This window comes from Grampus griseus (assembly GCF_964374135.1).
Source record: "Grampus griseus genome assembly, chromosome: 14".
In the NCBI taxonomy this organism is placed as follows: Eukaryota; Metazoa; Chordata; class Mammalia; order Artiodactyla; family Delphinidae; genus Grampus; species Grampus griseus.
In genome coordinates this window covers 80,597,994-80,611,952 of record NC_139008.1, presented here as the reverse complement: position 1 = coordinate 80,611,952, position 13,959 = coordinate 80,597,994, and the positions used below count along the sequence as shown (strand labels likewise).

The 13,959-nt window shown below is 44.8% G+C and overlaps 1 protein-coding gene across 2 annotated transcripts in view; it reads left to right on the top strand.

Annotated features, from left to right (window-relative positions):
- Window positions 1-13,959, top strand: part of BCAS1 (brain enriched myelin associated protein 1) — a 106,667-nt gene that overhangs the window by 91,280 nt on the left and 1,428 nt on the right. Inside the window, exons 10-11 of one of the 2 annotated variants that reach the window (XM_082671010.1) lie at window positions 5,146-5,211; window positions 11,105-11,365. In XM_082671010.1, the coding sequence (XP_082527136.1) occupies window positions 5,146-5,211; window positions 11,105-11,365 (327 nt within the window). The remainder of the gene's footprint in view (window positions 1-5,145; window positions 5,212-11,104; window positions 11,366-13,959) is intronic. The other variant, XM_082671009.1, reaches the window with a different exon arrangement.

The following is a 13,959-nucleotide window of genomic DNA, read 5'->3' as shown; positions in this document are numbered from 1 at the left end:
CCAGTTCATTTCTAAAGTGATCTTTTTCTTTCCAGAAATTAATCTTTCCTAAAAATAGAAAGAAGATCATTTTTCAAATAATTATATTTCAGGGAAAAGAAAATAGAGTCATATAAGTCCTAACATTGCATTGGGCACATGTAGATATAGCACTTCACAAAAATCCTATGGGCTCCTACAGACTTTCGAAAAAATTGCAAGGAATAGCAAAGACATCTGTCACACCCTAAATAGAAAAAGAGTCTTATGTGTATTAATTCAACGGTATGTCAAGAAATTGGCTATCTGAAGCACTAGTATGTTTTTACAAAGTGCGTGGGTGGAGAACTGTATTCATGTACCCACAAACCAGGTAGGCAGATGAAACCAGAAAAGGTGGTGGATGGAAGTACAAAGATAATAGATTTATACTTTGTCAATATTAATAACACCTTACACTTGAAAAGTGCTTTCTCCTGCAAACCATTGTCACATACATGGTTTCATTTAATCCTCCTCCTGTCTCTTTCTCTAGACCATTAGTTTTGTAAGAAACTCTTTGTTGGAATAACCTTCTCAGGCTTAGATAAGAAAGACTCTTGAACTTTAATACTGGGCAAATTAAAGGCCCAAGTGAGACAGCCATGAAATCAGAAGGATTTTGTTAATTACACTCAATCTAATAAATCTAAGAAAACCTGCTGAAATTGACTGTCTTGTGGAAGAAGGAGAATCGTTTGTAAGGATAATTATAAAACAACAAACAGGAGTCTTTTAGCCAAAGTTTTTGATCTCAACTTCTTCCCTGAGTGTTAAGATATGAATATTGAGTTGTTCTTTAAGGTAAGGTTTCTGAAAGCAGCATTTGTTGGGGGCAATTCCTGTCTCCATCAGCGACTTGCATTCTTTCCTACCCTAAAAGGGGACTCTGGAGTCATTTGGTGGGTCTCAGCTATTAATAGTAATAATAATAATAGCTACTGTTCTAAAAACCCTATGAAACAAACACTCTTCCTGCCCCACTGTGCAGATGAGGGCACGAAGACTCAGTGTTTAAGGGACCTGCCCAAGGTCGCGGAGCTGGTCGACAGCAGATCCAGAAGTCAGAGTCAGGCTTTCGTTGCTTCGAAAGCTGAGCCTTGTTCCTGCCGCCTCCTGTGCTGCTTCTGGCAGCCATTTTCTTTGAGAGTAAATAGAACAACCAGAGCTCCATTTTTGTGATTCTCCACCTGAAATTACAACAAAGCGCAAGAAAGCAGAATTCATACATGTCTTACATAAAGCTTGGACGAAAGTTTTCTGAATATACTTGTCACTAAAGCGAGATTTACCTTGGCTGTGTCATTTTGTGTGAATTGTCCAATTCCATTTCAGGTGAGCGTCTTGGTAAAACACAAAGATTGGACTCATAACCTCTGTTTATCCTGGAACTTTCTAGCAGGTCCAGTTCTTTAGATTTGTTGTAATGAGGTTGATTTAGTAAACAGTCGGGCTCCTCTACTCACACTAAATTAAAATATCCCAATTCTTCCTTTAAATCGCAACTTCATTTGGGATAGATCTCTATCAAAATACATTTGTATTCCTTTCAAAGAGATTTGAACTGACCATCAAACACTTCCACTAGAATTTTAAGTACCTAAGTGATATATATCAGAGATGCTTCCAACATTCTTCAGAGTATCAAGCTATAGGAATGCATGACACAATGAAAGAAATTTAAAAGTGATTTCATTAATATGCAAGGCTTGGATTCACAACCAGATCCCATTTCAGCACCGCAGGCTGGATGCCCTGAGATGCTTCATCTTGGATTCTCGTGAATAAAAATAAACTCTTTGTAAAGAAACTTGCTCAGTATCATACTGGGAAATCTCCACAATTACTTAATAGTCTTCAAACTGTTCTTTAAAGTACTAAATAGTCTCTGAAAGCATTTTTGTCTCTTTAAACAGCAACTCTGTTTTTTGTGACAGCTGGGAAAAATAAGCTTCTGAGGTTATGGTCCTTTGAATAGAAAGCCCAACAGGAACTATTTTAATTTGTCACTGAAAGAGGGCTCTGCAAAGAGGAAAGAGGAGGGGTAGAAAGAAAACAAAGGAGAGAGGGAGAGAGGGAAGGAGAAAGGAAAGAAGGGAAGGAAGGAGGGAGGAAGGAGGGGAGGAATTGTTAATAACTGCAGGTATTGAAGAGACCTCAGATGGACTTAATAAGACCCTTAGTCTTATTAGTCTAAACTCAGCATACAGTCACCTTTGCATAAATACCGTTTTATATGCCTCAAAGTGAACAACAGAGAAAAATCATAGAAAAACTCGAGGTATTCTTTTTTTTTTTTTTTTAAAGACTTTTAACCTATTTGCAATGATTTCCCTGGCAGCATGACGGTCTGTTTTCAGGATGGTAGTAGCCTAGATCCACTACTGTCAAGGGAGCCTTCTGATTCAATCCAAATTCTCCCTCAAGGGCTAGCTAGGAAAGGAAGGAAGAAGAAAATCAATTTTAACCTTAAACGGGCAGGTACCTAACACTAAGCAAATTGAAACAATTAAAGGGAAGTTAAAAATCTCTCTCTCTTAGCGGGTGTAACATGACTCCTAATTATCCATTCAGGTTTTGCTTTAAAAAACCATGTTGGTTGGTTGGTTTTTGCCTTTCAGCATTCCCTAAAGGCCGCCTCATGAGGACAGGACCCTGTGTTCTACAGGACCCTAGGGAGTATGTTTGAGTAGGCAGGGCAGTTACAACACAGCCTGAATTCTGGAGGCCCCGTGAAATCCCAAAGTGGTAAAACTCTTGGGTGAGAGCTGAAAGAGCTAGTTGCAGGGAGAGAAATAATAACTGAGAGCCCTTTCTTTTTCTAAATGTTCTCAAGAAATTTTCTAAATTGTTCTCAAGAAATAGAACAATGCAGAAGACCTAGAGGAAGAAAAAAACCACCTTCCATCTGAATGGGTCTAAATTGTACAAAGAGAACAGATCCTTATTGGCCTTTGGGTTGAGCAGCTTGGGGAAACCCATGACAATGATATCTCTAAGAAAAGTGCATGGAACTTACAGACACCGGGAGGTCAGGCTGAAGAAAGAGTTCAGGAATGGCTTCTCCATTCCTAATCAGTGAAGAAGTAGGTATCAAGGTCCTAGTAGCCTAGCTCTGGAAAGGTTGCTTTGGGGGTAGGAAGGATATTGGAATTCTCATACTGTGTTCAATCATAGACAGTCCTAGTCAAGTCTTCTGAATCAGAGAACAGCACCAAGCAGTAAAGATAAGCATATTTGTGCCCTGATGATAGGCATGTCCCATAAATATCCCTATTTGAGATTTTCAACCTCCACCTTATCCAAGCCCTTATCATTTTTCCTAATTAGGTAGCTTCATAGTAGATGCTCAATAAGTGTTTGTTCGTTAAATGGTACCTCCTACCTTCTACGGGCAGTGTGGGGAGGAGGTTAAGAATGTAGAAGATGGGGCTTCCCTGGTGGTGCAGTGGTTAAGAATCCGCCTGCCAATGCAGGAGACACGGGTTCAAGCCCTGATCCGGGAAGATCCCACATGCCGCGGAACAACTAAGCCCGTGTGCCACAACTACTGAGCCTACGCTCTAGAGCCCACGAGCCACAGCTACTGAAGCCCGCGCGCCTAGAGCCGGTGCTCCACAACAAGAGAAGCCACCGCAATGAGAAGCCTGCACGCTACAATGAAGTCGCAACCAGAGAAAAGCCCACGTGCAGCAACAAAGACCCCAAAGCAGCCAGAAATAAAAAAATAAATAAGAATATAGAAGATGGACTCATTGCCATAGTGCCAAATCATGGCTCCCAACCTGCTACTTCCATGACCCATGTTAGTTTCTCGAAGCTTCCACTTTCTTGCTGGTAAAACAAGAGCAATAAAATTGTTCCTCTATCTGAAGACTGTGGAGTGATAAATAAATGAACTAACGCATGTTATTATCTTATTTGGTACAGTTCGGGCACTTAGCACTCCATTAAAAGTTAGCCTTCATAAATAATAATTTTTATTACCTCTGCTAATATGAGTACCCTATCTCAGATTATAGAGGCGCATAATATTAACCAGTAAAAAAAAGTACTGAATGCTTTAATGTTTGTAACTGTTCTCCGTGCAGGTGTTATATAGGTTCTTGCTGTCCGCAAGCAGAACAGCCAAGATAATAACAGTGGAATCTAAAGTCTTCCTCTTTGTGCCACAGAGCTTAACCTCCACTTCTACAATCCCTCCCTCTAGCCAGGAGGAGGAGACCATAAGCATTGAAAAAATATGTGGGGTTAGACCTGAGTCCAAATTGTTAATAACTGAACAATTCATTGCCAGACTTCTTAGGTCTTCTATCAAGCATCAAGCATAGAACATTACTAAATCCACAGCTAAAACTGCAGACTCCAGCATTGGTCTGTATTTGTCTATGGCCAGTTAGCTTAAAGCAGTGATGCCTCAGAGTCACCTGGAGGGCTTATTAAAACACAGATTGCTGGGTCCCAACCCCGAGAGTTATTGACTCGGTAGATCTGGTGTAGTTCTCAGGGTTTGTGTTTCTATCAGATTCCCAGGTGACGCTGAAGCTGCTGGTCCCAGTATCATACTTGTAGAACCTTTAGCTTAGATTTTTGATTTAAGGACCCAAATCTGTGACGTCAGCCCCATTCAGCCCTGTCCCTGATGCCGCCGGCCACAGGGGGCACTAAAGATTGGAAAATAGAGTGTTCGACAGTCCATCACTCCGCCAGGGGCAAAAAATACTACAGCAAAACACCCACCATTTAAATGTTACCAATAGATAGCTACCAATGGTTTAATTGTTTATTTACTTATTCATTCATTCTACATGTTCAACCACCTTCTGGTTCCAACATCAGTATTTTCATCATCATTTATTTATCCCAGAATTACCTAATCCCAGGGTTTAAGACTTTTAGTGTAGTTATTTTTGGAGACCAACACTTGAATTTAATCAGACTCTGGTTATAGACCACATAGAAATCATGTGACTCATGAGGAAGGCGTTTCTAGTTGGTCTTCCATTTGTCCTGACCTTGAATCTCAACAATGAATGACTGAGGTTATCCATTTCACAACCTCCCTTGCATTCTCCATGTTGCTGTGCTTGTGGTAGCTGAAAGGCCATTGTCTGTTTGTTATTTTAGTCAGTGAAAGGGGATGGAGGGATCACCCACTCAGAAGAAATAAATGGGAAAGACTCCAGCTACCAAGTAAGTGATCTGTGAACTCGGTTCCATGGTGGGTTCAGCTGGCATGTTCTTGGTTCTCTGCAGCCTCATTTCTCATGCAATTCTCAACCACAGCCACCTCATTTGATGCCTCTAGGTTGGGTGCCTGCTGTATACCAGGCACCATTTTGGGCTTTGCAGATGCAAGCATGAACAAGCTAGAGTTCCTCAGCTATTTCTTACTGCAAAGCACCTTCATGTGCTCTTCCCTCTCTCCACATGGACAATTCTTTCCCATTCTTCACATCTTGGCCTAAATGTCACCTCCTCAAAAAGCTGTTCCCTTTCCACCCATCATCCCTGCATCTTGTCCTTTTACTTCATGGCACTTGTCACACATTGAAATAAGTCATATGTCCATGTCTCCCCTACCCCTTCCCGCCCCTGTCTGGAGTATTTGTAGAGCAAGGAAGGGGCCTCTTCTATTTTTTTTTTTTTAATCACACTGCATGATGCCTGGTACATAGTAGGAGCTTTTTCTGGAATAGATGTGTGAAAGACATGGGGTCAGGTGGTTCGTTTCTATCATTTTCTCTATCCTAAAGAGACAGCTATGACATTTTTATAAATATATGTATTGTTTTTTCCCCAGTGGGATCATCTCATGCTCAACACCCTATTTTATAACCTGCACTCTTTTTTAACTTAGAAATATACCTCCACAAAAATGTCATCAAATATTCTTGTTCTAATTTTGGTAATACAGAGATGTGGTTAAGAGCATGGGTTGCAGACTCAAACTGCCCGGGTTTGAATCCTGGCTCAGCTAGTTTTTAGCTGTGTGACCAAAGGCAAATTACCAATCTCTCCATGCCTCAGTTTCTCATGTGTATAATGGAGCTAGGAAAAGTGCTGCCTTATAGGGCTGTCATGTTTAGGTGAATCCGTACATGTAAAGCACTTAGAACATTCCTGGTGTAGGGACTCAACAAGTGTTAGTTGCTGTGTTTATCAGCATGAGCTGCCGTAACAAAATACCATAGAGAGGAGAGAGAATGAGTATTTTGGTGTCTCTTCTTACAAAGACACTAATCCTATTGGATCAAGGCCCCATCTTTATGACCTCAATTAACCTTAATTACTTCCTTACTCCAAATACTTTCACATTGGCTTTATATGGCTTCACCATATAAAGCCATAGCTGTTGCTGTCGTTTTATTACTATTATTATTGTGCTTCTGATGAGAAAGTATCACCCTGTAATGTTGTTCATATCACACGCACACACAAATTCCAGCAATTACTAAATAATTTATGATATTTCTACTTCCATAATAATTAGTTTATCCTGTATATTTCGACATGGAATATATTGCTTTTTAGTGCATTCAAATTATTTTCATTTTTCTTTTTTAACTTATTACTATACCTGCCCCCCCAAACCCATACTCTGGACCACTTTGGAACCAAAAATCCCAAAGGTTACTACCTTGGAAACATGATAAACTTACATCATTCACCATGAAACACTGAAATATGTTTGTACATTTTGTCTGGAATCTGACAGTGAAACAGTTATGCCAGTCATTTTGGTGATTCTAAAATCTGAAAACAGTCAGTGGAAATTTGAATGAGCTGGAAACGTCATTCTATTTACACTCATCTAGAAATGTTTTGAGCATTCTATTTTCCAGGGCTTTGGATCCAGACGTGAGAAGATTGGTGTGTACTATTGGGAGATGACAAATGCTTCGTTTAACTTTGGGGGGTGGGAACAGACATTCTCTGCTCCTGTTAGATTTGCCCTCTGAGTTATAAAAGCCTTAGTTGATGTTTCCATGAAAAAAAGCCCAAGAAATTCCCAGCCTGGGTTGGCTTCCAGTGTCTGAATCAAGCGGGATGCTCCAGTAACCTTGTGCTCCAGCTTCCTGCCAGCATCCCTGGGTTCTAGGAGAGGAGACACTCGGATTATTTAGATGGGAATAATTTTCGTTATAAATTTTGAGACAGCGTCAAGCCCCAAGCAAAGGTCTAAATCTTCTGCATTTCATGACAAAGCAGTCACGCACAGTTCCGATTCTTAGCTCACTCTGAAGGTAAGGAACCGGCCATGTATTGTTTCCAGAAGTTCGTTTCTAAGCCATTTTTTTAAAAAAATTAGGCCTAATAGGGATGGAGTAATAACCATGTGGTAAATGGATATGACCCATTGAAAGCTCCCCTCTTGAAAAAAAAATCAGTGTCCCATGAGAGCTGTTGGTTTGTAGGGACTTCCCACTTCACACCCGAGTGATGTGCTAAGGGAAGTATTTTGGGAACACTTGGAAGGCGAGTTGCTGGCCATTCATCCAGCCCATTTTGATGGCGACTTACCATGTGTCAGGTGAGGTGCTGGGAATAAAGCAATGGAAGAGACACAGAGGAGTTTCGTGCTCCGGAGGGAATCAGAACATTTCCAGGTGAGCAAAGAAATCCCCGTGATGACTGCAAACATAAAGAAAATTCAGGGGCTTCCCTGGTGGCGCAGGGGTTAGGAATCCACCTGCCAACGCAGGAGACACAGGTTCCAGCCCTGGTCCGGGAAGACCGCACGTGTTGCGGCACAACGAAGCCCCTGCGCTATAACTACTGAGCCGGTGCTCTAGAGCTCGCGAGCCACAACTACTGAGCCCGCGTGCCACAACTACTGAGCCCATGTGCCACAACTACTGAAGCCCATGCTCTGCAACAAGAGAAGCCACAGCAATGAGAAGCCTGCGCACCACAAGGAAGAGTAGCCACCCCCCCGCCACAACTGGAGAAAGCCCGCGTGCAGCAACGAAGACCCAACGCAGCCGAATAAATAAATATTTTTTAAAAAATACAATAGGGAAAGGTAGTTTAAAAAAAAAGAAAAGAAAATTCAGCAGTGTTCCACAAGAAGGGGGGTCAGGCATCTTTAGACCCTCTAATCAGGGACTGTGTCTCCAAGGAGGTGATGACATTTGAGCTGAGACCTTCTGGGAAAGAAGCAGTCATCTGAAGCCCTGGAGACAGACCCGAGCAGAAGCACAGCCAGTAGGAAGCTCTGAATTGAGATTAAGTTTGTTCAAGAAAAAAAAGCACCGTGTGGCTGGAGCAGAATGAGTGGGGGGATGGGGGGTGGTGTGGGAGAGAAGATGAGGCTGGAGAGACACGGGGACTCGATTCAGCAGGTGTCTGTATTTCTTGAGCGCCTTGTCTACACCCGCAGCTCGGATGCTTAGCCACTCAGAGTCGCTACTGCTAGTGTTAAGCCAGGACCACCAACTCATCCCAGTGGGCCCGGGACGTTCCTGGTCTTAAAAAGGCAGGTTCCATGTCCTAGAACCCCCTCACTCCCAGACAGACCAAGATGGTTGGTCCCTTTATGCTTGGCATCCAGACACTGTGTGCAGTGGGCTTTCCATTACTAGCTAATTTAATCCTCACAACACCATGAAGTATGATTTGTTTGTTTGTTACTCCCATACAGAAGAGGAAGCTGAGAGATCACACCATTTATTCCAGGTCATACAGCAAGGATGTGATGAAACCAGAACCACACCATGTTTTTGTTTTTAATTTTTTATTTTATTATTTATTTATTTATTTTGGCTGCGTTGGGTCTTCGTTGCTGCACACGGGCTTCCTCTGGTTGCGGCGAGCGGGGGCTACTCTTTGTTGCGGTGCGCGGGCTTCTCACCACGTGGTTTCTCTTGTTGTGGAGCACGGGCTTCAGTAGTTGTGGCACATGGGCTTCAGTAGTTGTGGCTCGCGGGCTCTAGAGCGCAGGCTCAGTAGTTGTGGCACATGGGCTTAGTTGTTCCGCGGCATGTGAGATCTTCCCGGACCAGGGCTCGAACCTGTGTCCCCTGCATTGGCAGGCGGATTCTCAACCACTGCACCACCAGGGAAGTCCCCACACCATGTTCTTTTGACTCCAGACACTGAGCTTTTAGCTACTCACTGTATCTTAAAATCTTCTATGCAACAAAAACAGTTAACAGGGTGTTTGAGCAGGGTCACTGGTTTCTGGCCTTTGTGCAGAGCAGCACGGTGGGAGTTTCTGTCTCTTTCTAAGGCGAGTATCTGCTCTAGGCCCTCTGTTATACTCGACATCTGTATCTTAGCATTTGCTACAACTTTGGCAACTGGGATCCAACAGAAATATCCAGGATATGTGCTTGTAAAACATCTTCTTGGGCTGCACTGGATGTCTGAGGCTTTGTTCTCCAAGGAGTTCTGCCCTCCAGGAGGGCGCTGCAGCCTGGGGAGGCCTTCGGGACAGGGGAATTTTCTCTGTCTTCCTGCTCATTTCTAAGGGGTGTGTTTGATTCACTGATGTGAAATGACAGTTCTATGCCCTCTGAATCAAAACTGTCACTTTGTCCTAGAACTTTGTGACTTGGGGACAACACATACATTTTATGAATCATAAGTTGTAAATATGTATCCAGTGGGCCAAATGCAGCCCACAGGGATAACTGTGTTGTGGTTGTTTGCTGTGAACAGGGCTTTAAAACTTTCGATGTCAATATTTTTAAACTGACATATTTTGCATTTGAAATAATTCGATTTCAAGCTTCTATCTGAAAACATAGAAGATATGACAGCACTGGGGCTGTAATCCCACATCGTATCTTTGGTGGGTCTGAGCAGTTGTGGCCCCTTTAGACAAGGCATGTGGCATTCAATTCACCACAGTGCCCCCTACTGCAAATTGTCTCCCCAGCATCAAAGCCAGCAGAGCTTGAACTGTTTTTCGTACACTAGAGAAATATTTCTTTGGCCTTATGCTGCTTTCACAACTGGGGAAATAAGTTCACCATATGATTATTCTTACCCCTAGCCTCTTTCATGCTTTCGTTTTATCTGTCTGACCCCCAGAGTCATTTCAGTTCAAGCAAGTTATGGGAAAACGTCTTTTACTTCCTAACAGATTTTTGGTTGTCTGTAATTTACCTAGAATTTTGGATTTTACAGCCTTACTCCTCCAAATTGTAGGAACCAAGTAGGAATGCAAACATTTCACTCTACCATGATAAGATGTATGTTCACAACTAAAACCATTATCTTCTTTTACCACTGTTTTATGAAATGACAGTTTCACACTAGAAATTAAGATAGACATAATCATGAAGAAAAGACCAGGCATCCCAAGAAGAGTGACGTGTGGTTGCAAGTGGGAGAAATCCCCTCAAAGCTGGCTCATACAAAAAGGGGCTTCAGGAACGGCTAGATCCAGGGGCATGCGTAATGCCATCCACACGAGGGCTCTTTTTTTCCCTTTCTCTCTCTTCATCTCTCAGCTCTGCTTTCCCCTGTGCCTCATGGTTCATTTTTCAAGAAAAAAGAAATTCCACTTCCAGGATTTTTCTTTGGAAATGGTGGTGGTTCTGGAAGCTCCAGGCTTTCATCTTCCCAGCTTCAAGTTCATGGAAAGGGAACTGACCTCTCTCTCGGTTGCTTTAGCAAAGCCCTGAGATTAGCCCAGGTTTAGCTGCCTTTGGCCAGCTGGAACCAATCCCAGCAGCCCAATCACATGCAGTGCTCTGACCGGCCAGGCCTGAGTCGTGTGCCCTTTGTCCAGGGATGAAATGAGTGTGTCGAAACCACAGGGAATAAACCAGAGAGAAGGGTGGTTCTCCAGGGAAAACCCAGGTTCTAGTTCCCGAAGAAGGAGTAAAGAATGCTTGCTGGGGAAGTTTTCATTAATGAATGAATGACCAGATTGGTAAATAAATGTCCCCACTGTGACCTCATACCATAAAAAGTATTTACACATTTTTCTTACTTTTTTCCATCTCACCCAGGAATCCTGAACACGTAGGCACCATCCAACCTTTGAACATCTCTGTTTTAACATGTTTACTCACCTGCCACTGAGCGTTGTCTTGCAGCCACTAAAAATGCATTTTGTTTGAACTTGCTCTAGGCCCCAGAGGCCACTGAGAAGGCGGTGGTGCCGCCGGAGCCAGAACCAGCAGCCGCCGGCCAGAAGGGCAAAGAGGGCGCCTGCAAGGACAAGAAGGCGTCTGCCGAGACCGAGAAGCAGAAGAGCAGCAAGCAGGAAGCCAATGAGCCGGCCCCGCGCGTGGAGGCCCCGGGGGAGGCGAACTCGCTGCGGGACGGGGACAAGTCCCAGAAGAGGCTCGAGAAGCGGCGACCGCCCCTCGGGGGCTTCTTCAAGGGCCTGGTGGGTGGACGGTTCGCCTCTTCTTTCTGGGCTTTTCCAAAGGGGACCGGCTGGCCAGGGGGTGGCTGGGCCTTGGCCAAACACCGAGGACCTGCTGTGTGCCAGGCGCAGAGAGCAAGGTGGGCGCAGGCATCGCTTTTCCGCGGCCACAGGCAGGTGTGACGCTGATGGCGGGGGTGGGGGGTGTGTGGGGGTGGGGGGTGGGAGGCAGGGGCGGGCACGGAAGGGAGCCTGAGGGTGAGGACGTGGCCTGGCCTTGGGTTTGGGAGGAGGGGGGCGGGGGCTTCTCAGAGGTTCCATGTGAGGAGGGACCTCAAGTTAACCTGTAGAGGGATGAGGCAAGGGGAAGTCTGAAGGCAGGTGAGGTCCAGGCCATGGGAACAAAGGTGTGGGGGGGAGACGGCACGGATCTGAGGCTCAGTCTGGCTGGAGGAGAGGGAATACAAGGATGGGGTGGGTTGGCAGGAACAGGTGATGATGAGAAGCAGGGATACTCGTCTGTGGCCAAAGTCAGCCTTGTGGAGTTTGCACCAGGGAAGCTGCTGTGAGCCTGGCCCTGGGTGGTGGGTATACAGACCAGGCTAAAACTGATTAGCTCCTTCCCTCTGGGGAAGTCCAGTGAGGGGTGAGTGGAGGCCAGACATTAAATAATGAACTAAGCTTGGGGTTCTTTATTTGTGTCCATTTGGTTCTTCTCTGTCTCCTTCTTCAGACTGTTAGCTTAGGGAAGGCAGTGACCAGACCTGTCACAGGCAGACGTGCTGTCCCCTCCATCCCGCCAGCGTGTGGCTAGAACACAGTCGACACCCCAGCAGTGTCTGTTGATGAACGAATAGATGGAGTGAAATACGCTACTAGTAAAGGTTTCATTATATCTGGGATAACGTAAATCCTGGCAAACAGGGAGAAGAATCATCACCCAAATAATAAGAAAGAGAGACAAGTGAAATCATACCCAGGGCCCGTGGGAACGTGGGTTGAGCCAGGAGGGCCAGGCAAGGCAATACTACTGGCATCAGCTATGGGGCCAGTGAACCGGGGTTCACCTTCATGTTGCAGTGAAGATGGGGTAGTTACGTGAAGCAAACTGCCCTAATCATTCCTAACTATGCCGTTTCATGAATATCTGTAGACATTGGTGCCCTCTAATATTATAGTAGAGGTTAGGTGAGGGCTGTGGTTCCTCTGGCCCCAGTTTGGTCTTTAGAAGCATGTCTGGGGAGTTTATTAGAAATACAGACTCTCAGGCCCCAAGTTTAAAATTTTATCATCAGTGTCATCTATTTGTCTCGTCTTTGTGTCCTTGAGTATGTGTGTAGAACTTCAGTTTGAGGCTCACTTTCTAGTGGGACACATGGAACTATAAAGTAGATAAATTAAAACACAAAAATGTTAGTGTGGGAAGTCACAGAGGGGAAATAAACATGGTAATGTGACGGGTTACGCTGGGGATGAGGACAGCAGTACGTGTGCAGCTTGGAATCTATGGATCCAGAAAGTGTTTCTGAGGAGATAATATTTGAGATGAGACAGGATTGATTATCGGTGCCAGACAGGAAGAGAGCAAGGCTCTTTGTTCCAGCAGGAGGGAACAGCATGTGCAAGGGCCCTGGGGTGGGAATGAGCTTTGTATGTTTGAGGCCCCGTTGCTGGGAGTTGGTGAGCTAGGTGAATAATAAAAGTCGCTAAGGTTGGAGCAGTGGGCAGCTCAGGCTGGCTGTACAGGCTGTGGAAAGAATGTTGACATAATCCTACTTAAATTGGGAAGCTATTAAAGGGTGTTAAGCAAGGACCTTTGTTTATGGCCTTTAAAGACTATTTTGCTGCTATAGTGCAGAAATGGCTTATAGAGTGGCAAGAGCAGAAACAGATGCCCAGGGTAACACTTCTAGGGTTACCTGGGAGAGCCAGTGGCGGTGTGGCATTGTGATGCCTGCAGAGATGCCAAGACGTGGGCAGGTTCTAGATAATAATTACAATTCAAGTCACCGAGCCCTTCCTCTGAGGCTGTGCTTCACTTATATTCATCATCTCTTTAATTACGGCAACGTCCCTTTGAGGTGGAAGTGCTTATCCTTCAAGTCCTCCATCTTCCATTGTCAGGAGACTCCCAACAGTGGTGGAGAAGGAGGGAGGGGTTTCCTGCCATTTTGCAAGGATCCGATCAAGCCCTGAGGACTGTCAGGCTGGACACGTTTCCCTGGGGTTGTCTGACCCCTTTCCTGAGAGGGCAACGCCGGCAGCGGGACTGGCACCAGCCAGGGACCCATCGAGGCCCTGTCACCTACAGGAAACGAGCTTCTGGCCCCCCTCACCCCCACCCAGCCCAGCCTCAGCCCTCAGGTCAGCTTCTCAGAGACTGCACCGCCAACCACTCCCTGCCTGACCTTTGCCCTCCTAGTGACATCCCCTTCATTCTGCCCCTTTTTCCCTCCTCCTCCATATGCTGCTTGGATTCTAACAGAAAGCAGCCTACTTGGCATTACATGAAAACTTTGCAAAGATACGTTTTGTAAGAAAAGCAAACAGGCAGTGTGGTTAGAAAGTGATTAGAGAGGGTGACGGAAGTGAGCTCTAACTGTGGCAGGTTTTCT